General features: G+C 26.6%; 2 protein-coding genes and 1 non-coding gene across 11 annotated transcripts; 2 read left to right on the forward strand and 1 right to left on the reverse strand.

Annotated features, from left to right (window-relative positions):
• Positions 1-174: 174 nt before the first annotated feature.
• Positions 175-7,555, reverse strand: LOC122519208 (myb-like protein X). Of its 4 annotated transcripts, none has more exons than XM_043638538.1 (5): positions 7,343-7,555; positions 6,390-6,568; positions 6,074-6,321; positions 5,853-5,975; positions 175-5,584 (listed from the first exon to the last, which is right to left on the reverse strand). In XM_043638538.1, exons 1-5 carry the CDS (start codon positions 7,358-7,360, stop codon positions 432-434), a joined length of 5,721 nt encoding a protein of 1,906 aa, XP_043494473.1. In that variant the 5' UTR covers positions 7,361-7,555; the 3' UTR covers positions 175-431. The 4 variants fall into 4 exon arrangements, with proteins under 4 accessions (XP_043494473.1, XP_043494474.1, XP_043494471.1 ...); XM_043638539.1 differs by having other exon boundaries at positions 175-4,366; positions 6,390-6,654; XM_043638536.1 differs by having other exon boundaries at positions 6,390-6,654.
• A 619-nt stretch (positions 7,556-8,174) lies between these two features.
• Trnak-cuu lies at positions 8,175-8,247 on the forward strand. The gene has a single exon. It is a non-coding gene; the product is annotated as a tRNA-Lys (tRNA).
• Positions 8,248-9,749: 1,502 nt separating this feature from the next.
• Positions 9,750-24,902, forward strand: LOC122519520 (BTB/POZ domain-containing protein 6-A-like). 6 transcript variants are annotated; one of them, XM_043639013.1, is made up of 7 exons: positions 10,199-10,307; positions 11,311-11,443; positions 20,847-21,046; positions 21,579-21,751; positions 22,778-23,043; positions 23,251-23,636; positions 24,630-24,902. In XM_043639013.1, the coding sequence occupies exons 2-7, from the start codon at positions 11,428-11,430 to the stop codon at positions 24,840-24,842; spliced, it is 1,254 nt and encodes a 417-aa protein (XP_043494948.1). In that variant the 5' UTR covers positions 10,199-10,307; positions 11,311-11,427; the 3' UTR covers positions 24,843-24,902. The 6 variants fall into 6 exon arrangements, with proteins under 6 accessions (XP_043494946.1, XP_043494948.1, XP_043494951.1 ...); XM_043639012.1 differs by lacking the exon at positions 10,199-10,307 and adding an exon at positions 10,444-10,556; XM_043639011.1 differs by lacking the exon at positions 11,311-11,443 and having other exon boundaries at positions 9,750-10,291.
• The last annotated feature ends 2,201 nt before the right edge of the window (positions 24,903-27,103 follow it).

Consider the following 27,103-nt stretch of genomic DNA (forward strand, 5'->3'; position numbering starts at 1 on the left):
ATATACAATTATTATTTATTTTTTATTTCATATTGAGTTTATTTGATAAAGGAAGAATATTAAAACAATCCTTTTTTTTTATTGAATTACATTTAATACTATATTTATAATGATAAAATCTATTTTGTAAATAACAACATATTTGGGAATAAACAAAATGAAAGAACGAACAAATTGATAATTTATTTTATATTGTATTTTCAGGATACTTTTCGCTCTGTAAAACTTATAGAAACAAACAAACTGAAGGATACACATGTAACAAGTTGATTTCTATAACATATAATTATTATTATTTAATTAAATATAGCAGTGAACAAGTTTAGTTATATGATATTAATATCCATATTAAAAGCAACAATTGTTGTCAAAAAAACGTAAAAATTTGCGAAACAGAAATAATTATATTTTAAACTATTAATTAAGGTATTTTATTGTTGTTTGGTAAAACGCTGATCTTTGTTAGCTGCTTTTTGTTTCTGTAGATACATTATATAGGAAGAAGTTGGATATCGTGAATTCCTATTTAACATTCTATTTTTAAAAAGAATTGTAGTAGGAGAAACATTTTGTAATCGTTTCTTTGCTTTTTGCAAATTAGTAACATTAAATTCTGTTGTACTACCAGAATTTGAAGAAACTCCCCTTGCTTTCGTAACATAGCTTACTAAAAATCCACTCTTTGTCATAGATGTATGCGACTTTGTCATTTGTTGCATAGATTTATCAATTAATTTCTGCTTTTTGAAAGGATTAGTCGGTACATCAGAGAGATTTTCTATAACATCAGCAGGAAGTCGTTTAATTCCATGCGTAGAGCTCTTGGTCATTATTTGATCTGATTTTTTTACCTTGACTTCTTTCTCTTGTTGCTGTATTCTTTGCGATTGGTCTTTTTGATTATTTTTTGTCCTTTCTGTAAATCCACTCTTTGTCATAGATGTATGTGACTTTGTCATTTGTTGCATAGATTTATCTATTAATTTCTGCTTTTTGAAAGGATTAGTCGGTACATCAGAGAGATTTTCTATAACATCAGCAGGAAGTCGTTTAATTCCTTGCCTAGAGCTCTTGGTCATTATTAGATCTGATTTTTTTACCTTGACTTCTTTCTCTTGTTGCTGTATTCTTTGCGATTGATCTTTTTGATTATTTTTTTTCTTATCTCTGTCAGCTTTTATCTTTTCAATTGCAAGTTTGGCAGCTTCTAAAGCTTCATGTTTTGATCTAATGAATTCAGTACTCGAAGGTCTTTTAACAGATTCTTCTGCATCTGAACTTTTAATTGTATTTTTCCGTAATACTTTTTTTGATTTTTCTTTTACTTGCAATGTTGGAAGTTCTGAAGTTATCTTCGTTGTCTTTTTATTTGGAATGTTATCAACCTCTGCCGTAGTCATAAGCTTTTCATTATTTTTATCTTGAATTTCTATATTTTTCTTATATTTACTCTTTTTCTTCTTGTTCTTACTTTCATTATTACTACATACAATTTCCGTTTCTTCATCTTTATCCATATTTTTCTTCGCCATTGGAGTAGTATCAATATTTGCTGTTAGCAATTCCTTTTTAGCATTTTTATTCTTTTTATTTTTCTTACTTTTCGTTGCCTTTTTCTTATCATCATTTTTAAGTTCACTTTCAAAGTTTTCATTTTCATTGTCAGATCCAGTATATTTTTCCAATTGGATACTTTCTTTATTTTCCTTATTTTTCAATTCAGTTTGATTATTTAAATCAATCATTTCTGTAGATCTCCTACTTTTAGTTGATGCAGACAAGCTCGATTCTAGTTGCTCAGTAACATCTGCAGTAATAGTTTCAGAATTTTCATCTTCTTCTCTAGCATTGCTTTTATGATCATTGATATCGGTTGTTTTAGAGACATTTTTCTTATCTTCTAATTTAATATTTGGAAAGCTATCATGTAACTTTTCTTTCCTTAAAAATTTTGTTTTAGGTGTATCGTGGGATTGTGATAGTGATTTATTTAAACGGTTCTTAGATAATAACATTTTAGAAAGTTTTTGATCTTTAAATAATTCTGTAAAATTTTCCGTAGAGCTATTTTTTATAGAACATTTCTTTTTTGTAGTTTTTAAATTACTCATTGTTGATGTATTTGTCTCAAAATTATCAGCAGATAAATCTTTTGTATGTACTTTTTCTTGTTCCTCATTTGTTAAAACTTTATCTGTAGATTTTCTATCGTTTTCCCCTTTAGAAGTATTATGTTTTAATTTTTGCTTTGACAAGACATCAATTTTAGGAGTACTGCATGTCAATGAGATATTAGGTTCTTTATTCTTTTTTGTAAATGTCGTATCATTTTGACTTTCTTGCGTAGCTTCACTATTCTCGCTTAATTTTTGTTTTTGTTTTCTTCCTGAAGTACTAGAATCTAATTCCGATATAGCATCAGATACGATTTTATCTTCATCTGATTCTGAAAAATTTAACTGTGTACTTATTTTTTCTTTTGAGATCCTTCTCTTTTCACTTTTGACACCAGAAATATTCATTTTTTTATTTGAAGATCCTTTATTTGTTTTCTCGTCATCTATTTCATTACCCTTTTCTTCACAAGATATTGTAGTATTCCTGCTATCTATTTCTTTTGTTCTATTCATATTTTCAGTTAGTTTTGTATTTTCTTTTTCATTTTCTTTATTTTCTTCCTGTTCTTCTACTTCCATTTCAATTTCAACTTCTTCTTCTTCTTCTCCTTCTTCTTCTTCTTCTTCTTCTTCTTCTCCTTCTTCTTCTTCTTCTTCCTCTTCTTCTTCTTCTTCTTCCTCTTCCTCAACTTCATCATCATTAACAACAAAATCTCTTAGATCTGAGCCATTGTCATCAGGATCTGAAAATTCAGATTCCGATGCTCTACATTCATCTCCCGGTATATCATCATCTGAGAATTTTCTAGTTTTACCATCAAGATTATATTCTGCTTTAATATCAGAATCTATACTTATATCTGAAAATTTGCCTTCGACATCATCGGATCCATCATCACTTTCGTTACCCTCTTCATTTTGTTCATTATTATCCTCATTTTTAAATAAGAAACGAGGAATTCTAGGAGTATTATTTCTTTTATTCGAATCCATACTTTCGTCACAAGAATCGGAAGAATCTGAACCAATATGCACCATTGTAGAGTAATTTGGATTAATTCTTTTCTTTCCACTTCCTAATTGTAATTGAGTAAGTTCATTTTTATCGCATTCTGAATTATCATTTTCTTCTTCCTCGCTCGAAGAAATGTTTAATCTGTTGCGTTTTTTAGACTTTGATTCTGATTTATTAGTTTTATTTATTGAGCTATTTAATGAGCTATTTAAGGAACGACTTTTATTTTGCTTTTTATCTAATGACGACCGTTTAAGCTTACTTTGCGATGGATTTACTTCTACTTTATTGACATCAACCGTAGCTGTAGCTTCTACATTTTCAGATACTTTTTGTGTTAAAGATATTTCTTTATCATATTCTTCTTTTTCTTCTTCTTCTTCTTTTTTTTTATTTTTTTCTTCTTCTTCTTTTTTTTTGTCTTCTTCTTCTTCTTCTTCTTTTTTTTTTTCTTCTTCTTCTTCTTCTTCCCATTGTTTATCTAATGACTTTATTAGTTCGCTTTTGCTAACATTACATGAAGACCTGCTTCTTCGTGATCTTTCTTTCTTGGACGAACTATGTGATGATATATTCATATCATTTTTATCAGTAATCGTTTTATTAATTGATTTATTGGAAGTTTCCTCTACTTCTTCCAATACATCTTGTACTTCCTTACTTAACTGCTTGGAACTGATATTAGATTTTTCTGTATTTTCTTTGATCTCAGAATTAGTATCTTTGTCCTGTACTGTATCCTTAGATTTCATTTCTTTGTTATTCTTATTATTGAATTTATCATTTAGGTAATCCAGTTCAGTTTTTAATATAATCGTATCATCAGAGTCATAATCGAATTTTTCTTTATTCTTTATGGCTTTTAATTTTTCTGCAGCTAACCATGCTTTTTTATCTACTAAAAGAAGATCACATTCTGTTTCACTATCAGTTTCCAATTTTACTGTTGCTGCGGAGTCAATTGAAATATTTTCAGTTTCAGTATTAATATTCTTACTTTTCTGTTTCCATTTATCAGCAGGGATATCTTGGAACAATTCCTTTATATTTGAGGCATCATCATCATTATCCTCAACATCTTGAACATCAGCCTTCTTCTTTTTCTCTTTTGATTTTAATATACTGGATTCAGTAACTGATTTCTTTTTAGACATTACTGGTGTATTTGATAACGATCTTATTTTAGATTCCTTTTCCTTATCAGGTAAATCTGCTTCTGGTATGTCATGGGACTCTGTAACAGTGGAAGAATCAATTTTTTCAGAAATAGAATTGGAAAGTTCTGAAGACTGTAATTTTAATGAACATTTAGTTGAATTTGCATCATTGGAAGGATCCTTAATTGAATCGTTGCTCACTTCTAAAACAAGATATGATTCAGTTGTTGATTCAGTAAATATATTATCTTGATTATCATTGGTAGAACAGTCAATATTTTCAGTAACAGTTGAATTTTTACAAGTAGAAACAACTTCAGCAGTTTGATCGCATTTTTTCTCATCATTCTCAACATTTGATATTTCAGTTACACTTACGTCATTACTACAATTATCATTCTTTGCAGATGTATCTGTAAAAATCTCTTTTGAATTTACAGATACATTTGCCTTATCTTTAATTTCATCTTTACTATTTGTCTCTTCTGCATCACCTTTGTTCTGAGTAATAGTTTCTAAACGTTGTCCTTCTTCAATAATTGTTTTAACTTGTATCTGACTGCTATTATCATCATCATTTATTTTAGACTGTTCTTTTGGTATGGAATCTTCTTCATTTATTAACACTTTATGTGATACGGTATTCGACTCATTTAAATTCTCAATAGTTGACTCATTCTCTTTCTCATTATTTGAACTACTTGTTTCGTGTACTTTTTCATTCGATGAAATTTCTTCAATACTTGATACGGATACACGTTTATTTTCTTTCTCTAAATTGTGAACATTGTCCGTATTTACATTACTGTTACTTATTACTGTATTATTAGAATCCAATGAACCCACTGAAGATTCTGTTAAGCAGGAACTATCTAATTTTGTATTATCGTTGTTTTCTACATCAGTTTCTACATTTTTATCTTCTTTCATTGATGTATCTATTACAACTGTAGAAGTTTCTTTACGTATGTTTTTTGGATTAACTATACTTTTATTCTGTTCAGACATTGAATTATTTACATTAGAACATTCATTTTCTTTATTGCTGGAATTCATTCCTTTTTCTATCTCTATAGAAACATTTAATGTATTTTCATCTTTAGAAATTGTTTCTATCGACGAATCTTTAGAATTATGTGACAAATCTGTTGAGACATCTTTGGTTAATACAACAGCAGGATTTTCATCTTTCTTTGGGGTATTCATTTTATCAGATAATGAATTTGCATCATTTTTAAAAGCTTCACTAATTTCCGTCCGATTATTTTGAGAAGAATCATCAACTAGTCCTTCAGCTGTTATGAATGCAAATGTGTAATGTGAAAATCATGTTAAATAAATTAAACATAAGAAACAAAACATAAATTAAATAATAATAATAATAATAAATAAATAAATAAAACATGATATTATTAAATAAAAATAAATTCTTTTTTGTAAATTAATATACACAAGTACAGACGATACACATTCTTTTTTTTATACTTACATAGCGTACATCATTATAAAAATAAAAAGCTAAATAAAAACTAATATAGCGTATGATTATAATATAAATCTTACCAGAGTTAAGATCCTTTTCTTCTTGTATTTTATCAGTATTCTTAATCTTCTCAAAAGATTTATTTTGTTGTGATTCAAGATTATTAGGCGTTGTTTCATTTTTTGCGATTAACTCCGCAGGTGCTGTAATTTTGAACGAGAAAATACAAAGACATTATAATTGTAATAATTAGAAATTATACACATGAATATATGTATATAGAAACAATAATAACACTAACTTTCATCAACTTCAATTAACATTTTCTCTAATTCTACAACTGGAATTTTTTCTTCTTCTTCTACGAGAGTTGATTGAGAAGGTAATATTGATGCTCTTCTTTTTACTTTTATCGGTGTATTTATTTTGCTTGGAGTTTCTTCAATCGATTCTTTAGGTGTTAGTTCAGGATCCATAGAACTAGCTCTTGTTTTACGAGTTGATCTTAAAGGTGTAGATGCTAATTCTGATCCAGCCCTTGTTGATCGTCTAGTAACAACGAAGAAGGTATAAGCATAAATGCATTTCATATTTCTATAAGATATATATATTTATACTTAGGCCGGGTATCAGCTTTCGGTGTTTCTGGAGCAAGCGCTGCTGCTAAGCTTCTTCTGGTCATTTTTTTTGGTTGTGCTTCCGAACACAATGTATCCAATGTATTAGAATCTCGTATGCCTCCACGAAGATTATGTGTACTTGTTTCCGTAATTAATTCATCCAAGGAAGAACTAGACTGTTTCATAGACATTTTATTTCTATTACTGCGACGAACTGGTGAGTCTGTTACAAGATTTGCAATTGATCCACGAGTTCTGCGACCTACCGTTTAAACATTAACAAAAAAAATTTCGTTTTACAACAAAAAAAATAAAGAAAAAAGATCAATCATTTATTCGAATAATACAACGAATTACACTAAAATAATAATAATAATAATAATAGTAACAACAATAATAATAACTATATAGAGGATACCTAGACTATTATACACTAGTGTAGATTGAATCAGTATTGTTTAATTGCATGATTGAATTTAACGATTTATGATTTAAAAAAAAAAAAAGAAGAAAGAGAAAAAAAGAAAAAAAAAGAAAAAAGAGACGTTTAACAAGATCGAAACCATAACGTTTTGAATTCTTTTTTTTACCTTGTCCAACTTCCCTGCGACACATTTATTAAATAATAATAATAATAACGTTAAATTACTTTTTACAAAATACTAAATTCATTATTAAGCCTTCTTTGGACAGTTATCACATAGGCTGATAACGAAAAGTAATATTAATCAAAAGATACAACGATTGTTTATGTAATATTTAATAAATATTCATATTTTCATCATTTTAACGTGAAATATTGATATTAACGAGTACGCTTTGAATATAACTGTAGCAGATTTGTGTCGACAAAATTTCGAAAAAAGGTCGAAAGGAGTTCGACCGTTATATGAAGTTGACCCGGTCTATAGCTCTGCGCATGATAAAGAAAAAAGATATATAATACGAACCAATTTTCGATTCCGCATCTTCGTCGCAATCTTTTACTGATCGTGGCATTGTAGTGTTATTATTTTAATTAAATATCACATACAATTAAACGGTTATTAAAAGAAAAGAGGAAGACCAAGTAAACACGTGTTATTATCAGAGTACGTTAACCAATGGAAAACACTTTTTTGTTATACGGCGCGATACTTATTCGACTAGCTTAGGAAATATCACTAACGACATCTTACTACTATTTTTAAAACTATTTACAAATTTTCGATCAGAAACAATGAGAAAATCAATAATTCTTCACGCACGTTTATGCCTACAAAATAATATTTCACTCACATTATTAGCTAATATATTTCTTACTTTTTAAAAAGAAGAGATATAATTATTGTACTTTTTAAAAATATTTGTACATCTGCGAAACATAATAACTATATACCTATCAGTATTGCCTAATGTGTAACCGACCAATGAGAAAGTGATTATATAAAACTGAATGCTGATTGGTTGATTTTAAATATTTATGGTTAGAAAATAAATATAGATAAATACAGAATAATAAAAATATATGTTTCTTAATTTATAAAAAATGTATATTATAATTAAATATAAAATATTTTATTTATATATATATATGTACACACATATGTATCTATATCATATATTATATACAAATATACATATATATATATAAGTCAGAATAAGTTTAATTTTTTTTATTATAACATTATTATTTATTGTGAAAATTCTTACGAAACAACTAATAATCAAATATTAGTCGTTTTCTAAAAAAAAAATATAAATATTGAACTCAAAAACATAACAAGAAATCCTATCCCACAAGCCCGGCTAGCTCAGTCGGTAGAGCATGAGACTCTTAATCTCAGGGTCGTGGGTTCGAGCCCCACGTTGGGCGTAATTTTTTTTGGTAAATTTATTTCATTACATTTTTATTAATATTTACTTGTATAAAAAAAAACATCATATTTAATTTTTGCAGTTTTTCTACTATTTTTAAACATTTAAAATTGACCGTATTTATAATATTATTAAACTAGTGATGTACAAAATATATAATTTATTTATTTGTATTCAATGATATTTATAATAATTTTTAAAAATTGCTTCTAATAAAACATGTTAAATAAAATAAAATTATTTGACGCGCTTACGTTAATTAATTTTTACGTTAAGTAATTTTAATCGTTAAAAAATTATCGATATATCGTTTATCTAGATAACGGTTTTTTTTTTTTATCCAGTGACCCATTTACAACGGAAGTATTATCGACCCAGATGACTATGGACCATACCCAAAACCCATGGATTTTATAGCTTGACCTATTTTCTTACGGCTTATAGAGGGAAGGAAAAATGTAAGAGGATCGATATACAGAAGCATATTCGACACTTTTTATTTGTACTAGATTAAATATTCTACCCTGTCTAATTCAATGATGAATAAAATTGTAAGTATAACATAATTTTGTCATTAATCATAGTGATTTTAACCGAAGTATATATATAAATTACATCTACGTGCAAAATTGATATATATCAAAAATTTTCGTTGATTTAAATTTCATCAAAATTATATATATAATATAATTATAATTATTATTTATCTAAACGTTATTCAGACAATCATACAAATTAATAAGGATCTCGTTTAATCTACGATAAGAAGTGAGACGATTGTTTAAGAATATTGTGAGAGAAAAAGAAAAATAAAGTCTTATATTCATTTCCTCTTCAAAGGTTAATAACATCAGAAATTATAAATACTCTCGCTTTTCTCTTTGTCTCTCGAAGAAGACAGAGTAGTTGAGGTCTCCTTTGGGAAAACGATTCAACGCAAATTAACGTACCATTTTAGGTATAACAATCGATTAATAGTGTCTGAGATCGATCTGTTAACGCATTGTATTATGCATTTTAATGTAGTTATTATCTCGATAATGTTAAAAAAAACATTATTGTTCATACCGGATTTAACGATTAGATTTCATCCTGTCGTACTTATCCATGGGAATATAAGGCAGGTCAGTCTCAGGAAGCCTCTAAAAATACTAGTTTCATAGGACAGCTATTTTGACGATAGTTCGATCAATTATTTAGGTCATACAAAGATGAAAAGAGGTCACGCACGATTTCCTAATAAAAAATACATCATTTTTTTCGTTAGATTTTAAATAGAATTAGAAATCTTCATTAGTGTTCAATACCTGTTGTCGTCGTAAAACTACAATAAGAAATGTAATGTGTTTTCTTTTTCAATAATATGGAAAATGTAGAAAATGTGTTTTTATTGGAAAAGTGGATTATAATAAGAAATGGGGGTTGGGGAGGAGGGGCTAAGAAGAAACATGTTATTGTTTATACGAGTAAAGAACGGAGAATGTTAGGCGTCTGCGCATCGGGACTCATGCTATGTATAGCCAATGATATGCCCGATGCCAGGGCACCGGTTCCTTCGTGCGAATTATATGTTCATTGTAGACCTAGTAATCGGCCAACGCAGACGTTGTACAAGTCTCAAAGTGCGACTATATTCTAAATAAACTAATGTAGCTTCTTCACAATTAATATTTTTTACAGAAGAAAACGAGCAAAGAAAAAGAAAAAAAAAAAGGGAAAAACCCGAATCGCGCGCAAACGTACGATATAACAATACATGTAACAAACAAAAAAACAAACAAAAAAAAAAAAAGCAAAGAAAATAAAAAAGTATAAAAATTTGTCATAATCGTATTTAGTATAATGCTCGTCGAGTAAGCTCCACGTTAAAGGACAGTGCTTATTTAACGAGTGTTCGTTGTGAATAAAAAAAAAGAATACGAAAAGTTTCCTTTGTTTTTTTAAGTGAATGAAAATCAATATCTTTTTTGTTCTCTTTTTTTTTCTTCTTTTAATTAGTGCATTATCAGTGAAGTTTGTTATCAAGGAAAATACGGTAAAAGGTATATCATATCAAAGGTAATTCGTAAGCACATAAATCTTAGAAAAGCATGCTTAAACATTAGTATTAAATCTTGTTATGATTTCATACAGAGAAGTTATAAATTTCGGTAGACATGAAACGATGATAATCTACCGAAGTACCAAAGAACATGCCCCAGTGGCAAGAATAAATATTTCATTTCTACGAGATTATCTTCACCTTAGTACCGGTTGTTAGCTACGGGAACGCCAATTGTTTAATCACTGATAATTATTTGCGAGGAGGTTTGTTAATACTGTCAACGATGATTATTTATTCGCGCCTATTTATTCTGACATTGGGGTATTATTATTTCGTAACACGCAAATTGTAAATCGTTACTTCCTTTTATCATTATTATATTCATATTTATTATTACGACATCTTATTGTCTTCTATATAATTTACATGATTTCCAATTGGTAGGGATATTAGGATAGGTTTTTTTTAGTGTAAACTTTACTAGATTTCTTTAATTTTGTTTTTTTTCAGTCATTGTTCAATCAATGTTTTCTTGAAAAATTAATCCGTTTGAATTCGTTTGTCAATGATCACCAAATATCTCGGCAATATTTTTTTTGTCTCTTTATATAAAAAAAAAAAAAAAAAAACATTTCGTTAGTATCTCACGAAAAGCCATTTTCTTTATTTAATTAACAAAATCAACGAACCATCTCATTGTCAATTTATTTTATCGTACAATAATATATAATAATATCTTTTATCTAATCGTAACACGTGTTCAATTTCTAAATAAAATTAATAATAAAATTAATAATAAATATATTAATTAATCGATCACGATTCAAAGAAATTAATAAAACGTTATCTTATTTCAATATTTGTTCCTACGTTTAAATGTGAATTATTTAAATGCAAATTTTAAATTACTATAATTTTATTCCTTGAAATATCGAGAGTATCATAAACGTACAATGTCTCATTTTAGTCTAACACAATTTAGTAAAAATGATAATCTTATTAATAACATTTTATTAGGTTTCCGTCTGATCATTTCAAACCCAAACTACTGCGAATCGATCGATAACCTTTTAGAATATATTACTACGATATCGTAGATAGAAGTTTCCCTAAAGAAACAAATCAGACAGGTGTATGATATCTCAATCAGGTATGAACTTACTATGTTATCCTAATTGTAAACTCGATTTATATTTTTTGGTGTGCTCATTTAATTCGTATTCGTTGAATTTAACTCACATTCAAAAATTTATCCACGTCGAATCAAAAACGAGATCGTAAATCTTTTCTTCATCTATTTTAATACGTTATTAAATATATATATATATTGCAATATTTTTTTAAGCATAGATATTATTTGTAGTATCACAAAATCGTTATTTTCATTCGGAACGGCAAGCTGGATTTTGCGCAAAGAGAACAACCATACACACCAGTCGAGTCAGTCCTCTGTCCCTCCTTCCTCTGAGGGGGAGTACTTTAACAGAGAATGTAGATAGGTATCCCTATATATGTGTGTGTGAGTGTCAAACTGCAGACTGAGGTAGAAAGTATTGATCACTCCTGTACTTGTCCTACGTTGGTCACATCAAAAGGCTACTTTTTCCCTATCCAAAGATAAATCATTCAAAAGTCAGATAAATTTGACGATAAACGATATTATCGATTTTATGACACACTATTATAGTCAAAGAAATTCTTCTAATCGTTTCAAAGTATCATACGTAACGTCACCAATGCGATGAATAATTAACCGAAAGGGAAACAAAAAATATTTAGGGTGTACCGAGTTTGCACCTGAAATAGCATTATAAACGCGTTAACTCGGTGCATAATATGATCGTAAACTCGTATGTTTCTCATTTTACCGTATTACGTACGATTCTTGTATTATAAAATGCGTGAGTCAGAGAGATCGAGAAATTGTTACTAATCGTACGGTATAATTCTACACTCGAAGAAACAATTACCATTGAAATTAATCCGTTTAGAGACTTGATCTTTAATTCGACGTGACGTATCGATAAACCGTTATCTATGTTTTTAAATAATAGACACGTGTTCTTGTAACACGTATTTATATGTATAAATATGCAAAAATATTTGTAAATATAGGAAAAGAAATTTTCTTCCTTCTTCTTAAAAAACAACATTGTATTTTCTTTATCGTTCTTTTTCTTCTTCTTCTTCTTCTTCTTCTTTTACTTCTTTATTCTCTGACTTACCCTTTTTTTTTTTAAAATCATCATCATCATCACGTTAGCCCAAAAGATGATATCATTGAATAAAAACACTATATTCTTACTCTTACTTTTGTACTATGTGCGATTTTAATGGTATCAAATGAACACACGTGCGTGTCGTCGAAGCACGAATTAATCCTCATAAATTTGTATACGCTTAACTTAATTATTATGTATGCAGATTATATATATATATTATACATACTCGAACATTTAAATATACATATACATATTATGTACGACAAAGTATTATATGCAAATACGATACGTTATTACATACTGTAATCTAAACTTTACGTTTGCTCTAATATCCAAAATATATCTATTTATTATCTATATTATATCACAAACAAAAATTATCATTTCAGTGTTATTAAATTATTTAAAATACGTCTAGTTATATTCTTAAAGATAAAAAACAGAATAATTTGTATTCGTTCGTTTCGATTTTTAAATGAATATTGTTGGGAAAATTTGTGCATTTAATCATCTATTTTAATATAACGATAAATAGATATATAGATTAGTATGATTCATCTGAATCTATGGAAATTTTAACAATTCTCTGTGTGTAGTTCTTTTCCATGATTGAATATCTTTCTTTCTCTCTCTTTCTCTCTCTCTCTCTTGTTAATTTCCTCTTTTTTTTTCATATCTATTAGATTTCTAATTCATACGATATCTCATCTTTCGACCGCGAAATTGTTCAGGAAAAGAAGAAAGGAGGGAAAAAAAAAGATAAATACAGATAATCGATTAATCGGCAAGTTTTTATCTCATTGTGTTGTACGTTGCGGTCACGTGGTTTCCTGCACGCCGGATGCTGGCGGTCGCATTTAAACCAACAAAAGTGCACGGTCCTATTCGATGTCAGTTCATTTCGCGTTTATCCATCGTCCGAACTAAAACGCGAAATGTTCGTATTATTTATTCGAAGTTTTTCGTATTATCAATAATATTTCCTTTTATTCTCGAGTGTGAACATAATTAATTACTATAGTAATATCTACATACAATCACATCACGCGTCTATTCAAGATTCACGTTTGTTTATTGGATTTATTGGATTTTTCAAAATGACCGGTAAGATTTCGTCAATCTTGTATTTTTGATCAATTTTTATTTTACTTTTTTTTTTTATTAATAAACTTTCTCTTTCACAACCGGAACAATTTGCGTATAAAATTGTTGATAGTGTTTTTATTATGTGTCCAATTAACATACACGCGCAAACGTTCGTAAATTCGATATTTTCTATAAAAGTGTTTGTATTATTTTTATTTATTTTATTCAATAAGAGACCAAAATTTCTATCAAAATTAATGAAATTTTTCAATACGATCGATAAACATTGATAAACTTTATATTTCGATATAGAAAATGTTTCTATCAAAATTAGAAAAATTAATACATAAATTAATTTATATTATCTCTTACACTTGCCTCTATTTGAAAAAAAAAAATATGAGTTTTACTTATAAGATTTTCCAATATAATTGATAAAAAATTCTAAATCTTCTTACATATTATTTATCTCATTTCGATCTAGAAAATGTTTTTATGTTCCAATTTTATTAACGATCAGAGAAAAGTTCGCAATATTACAAATAGTTCTTAATTAATAATGAAAATTTCGTGAGAAACTATTTAAGGAAATCGTTAATGAAGCACGAATGAAATGAAATCGAGCCAAGTATTACGATGCAATTAAACGAGAGAACCACGAATAAACCATCATTATCTCCTCAACTAGAAGCTTTATTATGCAAGATAGGTGTGCGCCTTACAATCGGTACAGCTGTCATAAATGTGTGCGGACCAGAATGCGATCCAATATTGATCGCTGTACTGAGTCATAAAATTCCTTGAAACAGATCTCGTTGATGGAATAAGAAATAGTTAGAGAATGAAAGAGGGAACTTCGATTTTTAACTGATACAATAGAATAATTTCGATCTTAAGAGTTAAGAACGTTTTATAGTAATTAATAAGAAATTCATTCCATACACGTCGTTACGATAATTCTTTTCAAATTAATTACTAATTAGTATAATTTATACCTATTTATTTATTTAAATTATAAATATATTTGTAAACGTTTGAAGGATAATTTAGAATAAATTTATTTACGTTCGTTACTATCGTTAATATCGAATAACTTGACTATGTAGATATCATCTTTTTTTCTTCTTTTGTTTTTTTCTTTTTTTTAAGGATAAATGTCTCGGAAATTTACGACGATTATATAGTAAATTATACTAAAATTGATTAAAATCGTTTCTCATACAATTTTCTTATTTAGATTCTATTTTATTTTTATTTTATACATACATATATATATTATTTTTTAAAGATAAATATCTTCCTGTAATATTTCTTTTCCTTTTTTATCATGTTCATATGCGTGCAAGGCAAATCCTAGATCGTAATCGTGATATTTTACTCTAATTCGTTACTTTCGTAATATTGTTTGGAAAAAAAATAAGACCTTGCCCGTAGAACTTGAGCAAATGGTTATACATCAAGGTTTTTTTCCATAAGATTCATCATTTTTCCATCATTGACTAATTTTCGCACGTTATAACCATTGTCACTTCCCAACTCGACACGCGTGCCGATTTAATTATCGCATTGGTCATTGTTTGGCATAACGTTTTCATTCCATTTGATTCGTGTTGAGGGTGCTAACAATCGATCTTATTGTTCTCCAAAGGAGAACTAACTCTTCTTCCGGTAAATTAGTAATACTATTCGAACTTGACATTTCTTACCTTTTTTTTTTTCATATATATAGAGGAAGAAAAAAAATATATAAAATAAAAATATAAAATTGCGAATCGTGATCTTTCGAAATTCGTTCCATGCGATACACAATTTCCAGTCATTCTTTTTCACTTGCCATTTATTGTGTTCTTTCTTATTTGTTCCTTTTCTTTTTATCTCTTTCTCTCTCTCTTTCTCACCTCATTTCTTTATTACCAAGAGACCTATCAACGCATTCAACGAACGTATGCTGCTATCGAGACTACTAGAGCTCGACGAATGAAATGCAGAAAAACGCAAAATCGAAATACAATATGCAAGAACTTGAATATACATTTGTGCATACAATATGATATAAATATATACGTCTAACTAGCCTTTACCAATCGTTCAAATTTTTTTGTCAAGAAATATTTTTTCCCCGATTAATATTTATCCACGTATTTACGTGAGCGTGTAATTGATAAAGAACTTACAATATGATCTCGTTCAATGAAATATACTTTCACCGTGACATTCATGCAAACAATTTTGATTTTTAATTAACAAAAAATAACAAACAAAAGAAAAGAAAACGAATAATTTTATATATACAATTAAAATCAACTATAAACGAACGCGGTTTCTATTGATTGCAACAATGCGGGTACTTCTTAACTATCCATTCGATCAATTCATTTCAATTCAATTAATCGAACCCCTCTTTCTCTCTCTTTTCTAAAATTACATCATCGAATTTTATCGTTTGTTAACGGGAAAAAATAAACTCTTTTCTTTCTTCACTTTTTTTCCAAGTTATTTGACGAGTAATTATAAAATGATGGTAAACGCGTTTCCACAAAATATATCTATACAATTAAACAGTTTATTTGTTTACGAAACGACCAACGTTTTCCTTCGTCTTATCATTTTTAAGCAAATATGAATTTCTGCACCTGTCGACATATTGATATTACCCTTTTTATATTTTTTTTGTTCCTTTATGATACGACGAAACCGGTACGAGTTAATTCTACGAACGTTTTTTATATTTATTTATTTATTTATTTATTCATTTATTTATTCATTTATTTATTTATTTATTTATTTTTACGTATTCGATAATATGTTTTTACCCATGTAAAATGTCACTTAATTAGTGAACGAAATGCAACAATCTAAGATCATACGGGCACCATGTTACATTGAATTAACTCAACAATGTAACACTTCAGACGTGATTAATTTTTTAAATTTGATCTTTCAATTACTTTTACTTTCATCAATGATACTTACATTGATACTTATATCGCCCTAATCAAAGAACAAAAAATTATCTTCGATTAGGCTCGCTTTTTTATTATCGTTAAGATAATATAAAGCATTGTATTATATTAGGTTGTCTCATAAATTCTTTCCAGATTACTTCCCATACAGATCACTTCCCAGACCTTGTCCCATCCGATTATCAAAAAATTCTCCCCGTGATAAATGTCACAAATCCGAAAGCGAAATAAAAACGCACCTCGATGAATATTTTGTAAATGAGTCTCAAGAATTTTGGAAAGAGGGCATAATGAGGTTTCCTGAGAGATGGAAAAAGGTAATACAGCAGCATTATTCATATAAAACACAGTAAATCAACCTTAAACAATAAATATCGTCTATTGATTTCGCATAAAAAAAAAACAAAAGAAGAAACTTATGGGACAACCTAATATATAGGACCGAGTAAAATTATTAATAATTATATATATATTAATTCATTATAATAATAAATTTATTATAATTATATATAAATTTTAAATTTTAAATTTAAATTTAAATTTAATTTTAATTTTAAAATTTAATATAATTATATATTATAAATAATTATATATAAATATAAATTAATTATAAAAAATAAATATATATTAATAAAAATAATAATATTATACCCAAAGCCTAGTCTCATTATTTATTTTTCATCTATATATGTCAAGGATAATTTCCTTGTTTGTGATTTTAATCGTTATTTTCTTTTTCATTTTTTCTTTTTTTTTTTTTTTTTTTTTTTTTTTTTCACGATAAAGTATACAAACCGTAAGAATCTTCCGCTATTGTCATGTCATTCGTAAACATATTAAACTGCTTGATAAAATAATTAATTCGTGTAAAAGAAAGAAAAAAAAAAAAGAATTGCAACGATATGCTTTTATGCTGATCATAAAAAAAAATAAAAATATTCGTCGATAAACGAAGTAATTTCTTTATTTTTTTTTTCTACGATTAGACGTTATAAATATTTAAAAAAAAAAAAAAAAACAGAGAGGAAGAACGAAATCGTTATACGTAAAATGCACATGCACGTGCACGTGGATTTATGTCATGCAAGTTACTTTTGTTTTAAAAAAAAAGTTTTATTTTATTATTTTATATATATTATGATTTATTTTCTTTTGAGAAATGTATCGAAGCGAAAAAACAACGAAGGCATACCATGTACATATTTCATATTACAACCTTTATGCTTGTGCCTTTACATTCTATGAATTCACACGATAGTTTTTGTTACTCGATGCACTTGAGTGGATAACGATAACCGGACTTAATATAGGTATCGGCAGATAGCATACATTGCCACCTCTATTCCGAGGTTACATTAGTTCTTGCATTCGTCTATCTATGGAATTTAGGCCTCCATAGTGTGAAACCATATTATATGTATAAGACGATATAATTGTTGTTACAACAATAGAAACTAAAGAAAGAATAAAATAAATTTCTTTTGTATTTTTTTTTCTTTTTTTTTTTAAATAATAAGGTAAAAGCCCCTTCGGTTGGCCAGTTAAGCCGTTTTCTTTTTTAGAAAAATTATATTCATTCAATAAAATAACTTACATCTAAACTAATGGTTTAACCTGTAAGCTTGAGCTTTCAGCTTTGAATAAAAATAAAGAAAAGACAAATTATTCATAAATATTTTAATAGTAAATTAAAAAAAACATAGATTTGCAATGTCCCTATTTTTAGCCAACTTTCTCCCTCTTTTGGCCACGCATGTCCCCTCATTTGGCCATCTTTCCTATTTAAAATAAATAATTAATTAATAACTAATTTATTAAATAAATCAAAATTGAATAATTCAAAACTCGTGTACAAAGAAATTAATTACTCATTAGTATTAAAAAAACTAGTTGAATACTTTATGTACAAATATATAACCTCAAAGCGAATAGCCATAAGTTGGCTAATGATAAAAACAGAGGCAATAATACTGTCTCCATGCTTGGCCACCATATTTTTAATGGAGAATAATTAAAAATCACTTAATTTTCAATTTCTATAATAATTTTAAGCTATGTTAATTGCAGAAAAAAAAAATATTTTGGTTGCTATTGTCAAAAATGAAATATATAGGTTAATAAAAATCACAGTATCCTTACCTTACTTAACAAGAAACCATCCAAAAACAGAAGTCTTGCACAACTTTATTTTTTTCGTTTTTATATATATTTTAAAATAATCCGAATTATTTTCAATGATATTTTAAAATTAGAATTTTTTTTTTTTAAAACTGTCACCATGTGCACATCAGCATATAATTTATAATCACTGTTGTGGCATAAAGTGGCCAATAGAGGGGGCCTGGCCAACCGAGGGGGCTTTTACCTTACTCGATGTTAATTTAATAAACGAATTTAATGATTGAAATTAATTCAATTTGATAGATTTTGTAAGAAAGTGCACATTCGTGCATCTCAATTATTTACAATATTTTGTACTATAATCTTAAACGGAAAATGATGCATTTCGCGATTAATTAATGTGGGTGTGTCGATCCAACACACACGAAGGAATTAATTTCAATGACAATTAAAAAGACAGTGTGTGCGAGAACTCGTTTAAATTTAATTATTAGTACGTTGTCGGTTCGCATTTATTTTAACGAACGATTATTTTTTTTATTTTTCACGCGTGTCTTATGTATTTTTGCATCGTTGCAAAAAAACAAATTTTATATAAATAAATTAATATATACATTTTTTGTTCTCTCTATTAATTAGGTATCTATATTTCAATTTTATTATTATATTTATTTATTATAATATTTTATATTATTTTATATTATATTTTATATTACATTTTAATATTATAATATTTATATTATAATATTTTATATATATTATATAATATTTTGTTTAAATCTATTCATCAATTTTAATATATTTGAATTCTAATTTATCTTTCCCCCTTTAACTATGCTATACAAATTTGTTTGAAAATATCTAACGTTACAGTTCATGAATATTTCTCTTTATGTATATCGAATTACTCGAAGAGATCGTGTCATGTAAATTCAAGTCTGGATTCTTTCTTCAGTCGAACTAATATTAGCATGATCTTCAAAGTCAACGATCTCCTTTCTAAGACAAAAAAAGAAACAAACAGAGGAAAAAAAGATAGAGAAAAAAGAATTAGAAGCTTGGTAGTTGGTCTGTACTCGAAAGGTTTCGCTTGATTTTCATCGAATAAGCCTATTTTCGGCAAGTGAACACATACATAGCAACCTTGGAACGAGAAAAGCTCGTCAAAAATAGAAATAGATATTCATCGTTGACTCCTAACGTTCTTTTTTGCATATACATACATACATACATACATACATATATATATTACATACATACATATATATATTACATACTACACATATACATCTATACTCTTACAACGATATACATTACAATTTCATTCTATTAAATACATCTGACAGTCGTTCTATTCAAAAGATACTCGAGTGTCTGAGAGTTACTCGATAATTATCATTTTTATGAGTCAAGCTCGATAATGTAATGTTTGTAACTGTTGTATCTATAAACAAACGTTGTTACGTTCCAAAAGTCCATGTTTACATTTCTAAATAACATTTACGATGAAAGTTGATATGAATGGTCAGTCGAGTTTGAGATCTCTTATGGGTAGTTTCTTTTCAAAACTTTTCGATATATATAACTAATATATTATATATAATATATAAACTATATAATAACATTTATTTTTTTATATTTAATATAAATATTCGTGAAAATTTTGAATAAAAATTATAATATATTCTTAAAGAAAAAAAATACGATAATACATAGAAAAAAATAAATTATATTCGTATCATAGATATATATGTATGTATAAACAGAAAATTTTTATCTTTTATCGTTATTGAAAAAATGAAAGAGTAATCGGTGCTGTGTACTATCTATTGCGAATATCTGCCAAACCCATGTGTATATTAGATATTATCTCGGTTAATGGGAAATATTTGAACGTTTTATGGTAAGATTTAAAAAAAAAAAAAAGAAAAAGAAAATTATCGTCGATAAAAAATGCTTGAAATATAATTTCAGAAAAAAAGATAAAGTTTCGAGTCAAAAGTATCCCCCGTTACGATTCAGTAGTATACTTTACGATCTTTCATTGACAACTTTAAAAAGTTTCTCATCATCTAATCCTTTCTTTCTTTCTTTCTTTATTTATTTATTTATTTTATTTTATTTTAAATTGAAATAAAATTATGGATTTATTATATTCTAGTTGACGATTCGAGATGCATCGAATATATGGAGACTGAGAAAACGTGGGAAAATATTCTAAACGCTCGTATACGAAATAGGATCTTATTCAAGGGCACTACGATACATTTGTCATCGAAAAATATGTCCGAAGTTCTTCCACTCGTCAAATCAGACGAGAATACGTCTAGCATGGATCCTCGTAACATCGTTAATCTCGAGGTATGTTTATTTTTTATATTTATATTAATTAACATTATGTATACCTATAAAAGATATTCGATCGTATTCTTTTTTTTATTTGAAATTAAAAGAATTTCGTATATACCACGATTGTTAGATTTAATTGATCACGAAATTAAAGCCACGAGTAAAGAAAATTTATTCAAAAAAATAAAATAAATGTTTATATTTTAAATTCCATATTTAATTGTGAAAGTTTCATCTCGATTCTTAACTTGAAATTTAATATTAAATTTATTCTGATTTTTCATTTAAGGAAAAAAAAATAAATAAAAGAAAAAGTAATATTTATAACTTAAATTTTTCATTGCATTGTTTAATTCGTTATATTGATCAATAAAGGATATAAAATAATTGGAAAGAAAACTATCCATATTGACCTAATATAATTATTAAAATTAATTATATTATTTACTTTTTATGTATTCACGATTGAACAAACAATTGCGAGAAGATAGCAGATGTCGAATGAACTCGCGTGTAACATTTCTTTGATGTACCGTAAATGCAGGTGGGGCTACCTGGGGACACCTGGTGGTATCGTATAGAGAGGGAACGATTGGCCAAAAAATCTGAATGGTTTCGTGCAATGCTCATGGGACCCTTGGCACCAGAACGAACAGATCCTCCTCCACTTCTAACCATAAAACATATTGAAAAACGAGCCTTCGATCATTTTCTCAGGTATTCAATTCATATCTATTTCTTTGTAAACATTCACACACTTATTATGAATCTTCAATATTAGTTTTTGTAATATGTTTTTAAAACTACAATCCTTTTTCTATCCTTCAAATTATTTTATTATTAATAATTTAAATATCACAATATAAAATAAGATAAATCGAAATCTCGATATTAGTTTAATACGTATTTTAAGGATACAAGATGTTTGTATCTTTTATATTATTCGATTCACAAAAATTGTAATAATAAATATCAAAACAAATTAAAATTTATATAAAGACATAAATATTGGGTTGGCAACTAAGTGAGTGCGATTATTTTAATATTAAATTTTCTTTTTTCTTCTCTTTTTTATTTTTTAATTAATTTATCTATTTATTTTTATATTATTTTATGTGTACATATCCATTTATCATTATTATTATTATTATGTATCTTTTTATAATTTAATTATTTGTTTATTTATATATTTATTTTATTTTTTTTACTATCAGTATTATATTTTCGATATTTTTTCTTTTTTTTTTTTCTTTATGTAACAATGAATTATTCCCGTAAATGTTTGAATAAACATAGTTGCCAGTCAAAAAATCCGCATTCACTTAGTTGCTAACCCAATAATATACAACGAGACATTTAAATTCGTAATACAAACATAAATGAGTGCAATTATTTTAATTTTAAATTTTCTTTTTTTTCTCTTTTTTATTTTTTAATTTATTTATCTATTTATTTGTATATTATTTTATGTGTACATATCCATTTATCATTATTATTATTATTATGTATCTTTTTATAATTTAATTATTTGTTTATTTATATATTTATTTTATTTTTTTTACTATCAGTATTATATTTTCGATATTTTTTCTTTTCTTTTTTTACTTTATGTAACAATGAGTTATTCTTACAATTAGTTGCTTACAATTAGTTCTTACACTTACAATTAGTTGCCAACCCAATAATATACAACGAGACATTTAAATTCGTAATACAAACATCTGTTTATTTACTTGTTAACAGATATCTCAACGACGAGCCTATTATCTTTCAATCAGTATCAACTGCCAGAGCCACGCTCGACGTAGCACACCAATATCTCTGTTTAGATCTCGCACGTTTAGCAATAAATTATCTCGAAGAGAATTTAAATTCCTCAAACGTTCTCGAAGTTTATGAAAATCTTTATCTCTACGCTAATCCGCTTTCAATTTCTACAATCGAAGATACCGAATCATCAAATAAACCTTCTGCTCCACCCGCGTCCGATGATGAGGCTGGTGAAATAGGTAAATTTATAATTTAAAAGAAAAAAAAAATGTATAATAATTAATAATATATATTAATTAATAATTCAAATAATATTATAATTATAATATTATTTAAATAATAAATATAATAATTAATAATATAAAATTATTATGTATAATAATTAATAATGTATATAATTAATAATAATATAAATTATTTAATTTTGTTTTTTTTTTTAATTATAGCTGCAGCCTGCACCGAACTTCTTTCACGATGTTTGGCCATCATCGATACTAATCCTTCAACTATACTTACTCAAGAACGTTTCGAAGAATTGAATGCCAAAGAAGTTCAAGAAATCTCGTGTCGTGATAAATTGAGATTACCTAACGAAGTGATTCTATTCGCTGCACTCAATAAATGGGCTGCATCGAATTGTAGGAAACGTGGTGTCGAACCTACTTCTTCAAATAAAAGGGCTGCCCTATCGGACGAAGTGTGGTATTCCGTAAGATATTTACTTATGACCGATAGAGAATTTATCGATGGTCCCATGGCTAATGGTATTTTATCCAGCGAAGAATCAGCTTTTATTTTTGCCAAAATTCTTGGACATCCTTGTAAAGGAGAGGTAAATTGTTTTATATATATTTAATATTCGATCTTTTTATAAACTTTTAATTTGTTAATTTAATATTTTTTTTATACTTATATTTTTTCATAATTTTAAAAATATAATATACAAGGTTTCTTTTAAATGTTGATGAGAGAGAGTAAATTGTTTTATATATATTTAATATTCGATCTTTTCATAAACTTTAATTTGTTAATTTAATATTTTTTTAAAACTTATATTTCTTCATAATTTTAAAAATATGATATACAAGGTTTCTTTTAAATGTTGATGAGAGAGAGAGTAAATTGTTTTATATATTTAATATTCGATCTTTTCATAAACTTTAATTTGTTAATTTAATATTTTTTTAAAACTTATATTTTTCATAATTTTAAAAATATAATATACAAGGTTTCTTTTAAATGTTGATGAGAGAGAGTAAATTGTTTTATATATATTTAATATTCGATCTTTTCATAAACTTTTAATTTGTTAATTTAATATTTTTTTAAAACTTATATTTTTTCATAATTTTAAAAATATGGTATACAAGGTTTCTTTTAAATGTTGATGAGAGAGAGTAAATTATTATATATATTTAATATTCGATCTTTTCATAAACTTTTAATTTGTTAATTTAATATTTTTTTAAAACTTATATTTTTCATAATTTTAAAAATATAATATACAAGGTTTCTTTTAAATGTTGATGAGAGAGAGTAAATTGTTTTATATATATTTAATATTCGATCTTTTCATAAACTTTTAATTTGTTAATTTAATATTTTTTTAAAACTTATATTTTTTCATAATTTTAAAAATATAATATACAAGGTTTCTTTTAAATGTTGATACAAGGGGAGGGAGGGGGGCTGCTGCTAGTGACTCTATATGAAAAATCTAATCGAAAATGTATAATCAAATTTGTTTATATAATATTTTTTGCATGATACGAAAAAAAAGAAATAGTTAATAGTTATCCTAATTATATTAATATAAATTATATAGGCAAATATTTCAAGAAGCAGCCCTCTTTGGAGGCTAACCAACACACCAAGGAGCGGAACAATAACGTGCCATAATCAAGGTTGTAGCATGTTAAAATCAGGTAAGAAGGAACGTCAAGATAATAGAAAAAATCGACGAAAAGAGTGTGCTGGTCAAGCATGTTCCAGAATCTGTACCTGCTTCGTACGTGTTTTAGCATGCGTATTCGAGTAAATATAAAAATCGAAAATAAACTTACACGATCTATTATTAAATCTTTCATTAGGAGAAAAAGAAACAAAAAACAAAAAAAAAGAACAACGTTCAATAGCATTTTTGCTTATTTTCAGTTCGATATTAAGAATATATTAATAAGTTATATATACATAAGATTTGTGAGAGATCATAGCAATCGAAAACAACGAAGAACGAAATATTTAGATCTCATTAAATGAATTTTCGATTTTCGATATTCCTTACAGTGCCATCGAATATTATAAAAACAAAAAAAAATAGATTTTACGTGTTTGTGTGAGAAGATTTTGATGACTTTTGTTAACACCAATCGTATTATTCAAAAATTATATTTAATTGTTTATCGAAAATTAGTCAGACAATTGAAAATAGAATTTACATACGTGCACACTTATGCTGTCTCATTGTCAATTGCCGGAAAGTTAATAAATATACATAAGATATGTGCATTTTTAGAAAAATATTATCTCGAGAGCATTAAAAAAAAAAAAAAAAAAACGAATATTTTTATAAACTATCTTATCTTAGTTCGATTGATGATGATGATAATGATGATTATTATTCTGCTCGTTTATAAAGAATTAGCGAAATAACGAAATGTTCCTTTTTGTCTCTTATTTTATTTTATATTTATTTCTCATAAGTGCAAATTAAAAAGTAAAACAAATAAAATAACGATTATAATAAATGAATTAATTATTTCTATAAATTGTGCTATATTATGTTTTAAGCTAGTCTGACTTTGATTGTGTTCATTATTTACTTTTTGTAACTTTAACTCAGCGAATTTCTTATATATTAAGTAAATCGAAGTATAAAACAAAGAAAATAATTGATTAAACAAATACGCGTACGTTGTTACTAGTAAATATAATCTGTATAAGTTTATACATTTACGAATAATTTCTCGTACATTTATTTGATTTCTAAGAAATGTAAGTTTGTGCGAATTTATAACGCTTCTAAGTGCAATTATTTTTAATTTGCTATAAATATATATATATATATGTGTGTAGGATGTATCAGAAATTAATCGCTAAATTTTGCGGAATCGTATTTTACTTTTCCGAAAAAATATGATAAATTAAAATACAAAAATCCGGAAGCTCTTGTTTTTTTCGGATAAAAATAATTTCTGTTTGTGACAAAGTATTTTAAGAACGTGACAAAAGTTACTGAAAGTAATTGTTAATAAATAATTTAACACGTTTAATCGAAATTATTCAAGATTGTAGAAGATATTTGAAAATTAGTATATTCCGAATTTTTATTATTGTCTAGTAGTATTATTATTATTATTATTATTATCATAAACTAAACTTTTCAAAGATATTAAATCGGGGGGAATGTGCAAGGAATGCAATTGATCCTCATCTGCCGATTTAAAGATTAATGTAATTATTATCCAAATATTCTGAAGCAGATTAATTCAAAGTAAAACAACAGTTCTCGTTTTATACGTGTTTATATGAATTTTGTACCGAATAGAATATGATATCGAAGTTGAACCATTTAATTTTGAAGTACCCTATGCATATATATATATATATATACAAATATATATTTGTTTCCACATTTATACAATACTTTACTACAGCGAATCAAAGCGAAAAAATATTATTTACGAAGTATTATATTTTTCAAATAATCCTTTAATCGACAAATCATTCTTCTTTTTATGTTTATTCATTTCAATGAAAAAATACGAATGGATAATTATTTATAATATCAATAAAAAGAAAAAGAAATGTAATAATACATAATTGAGTGGCTGAAAAGGAAAAATGTACAAAGAAACATTTTGGTTTGTACGAACTAAGTAGTACAAACAAAAAAAGAAGTTATGCATTTATTTAAATTTGTGTAAGAAAAATATTACTCTTAAACCTTTCCATTTTCAATCATTTAATTAAACAATTTTTATAAACAATATAAATTTTTACCAATCTATCCATATAGACATTCGTTTGTGATCTTTTAAAAAAAAAATCATATTGTTGCTATTATAATTCGTAATTAATTATTATCGAGTTAATATTTAAAAAATTTTATGCGTTATTATCAGCGTTATATTATATTGTATTACACTTCTATTATGACTGATCGTTGTGCAAATATTAATAAATATTTTTATATGTGTGTGTATATATATATATATATACACATATATTGTTTAGTTATAACATATACACATATATTTATTCATTTTTTAAGTGAACCTTCAATTTATGTTATATCAC

Source organism: Polistes fuscatus, unplaced genomic scaffold, assembly GCF_010416935.1.
Source record: "Polistes fuscatus isolate 324 unplaced genomic scaffold, CU_Pfus_HIC Scaffold3, whole genome shotgun sequence".
Classification (NCBI taxonomy): Eukaryota; Metazoa; Arthropoda; class Insecta; order Hymenoptera; family Vespidae; genus Polistes; species Polistes fuscatus.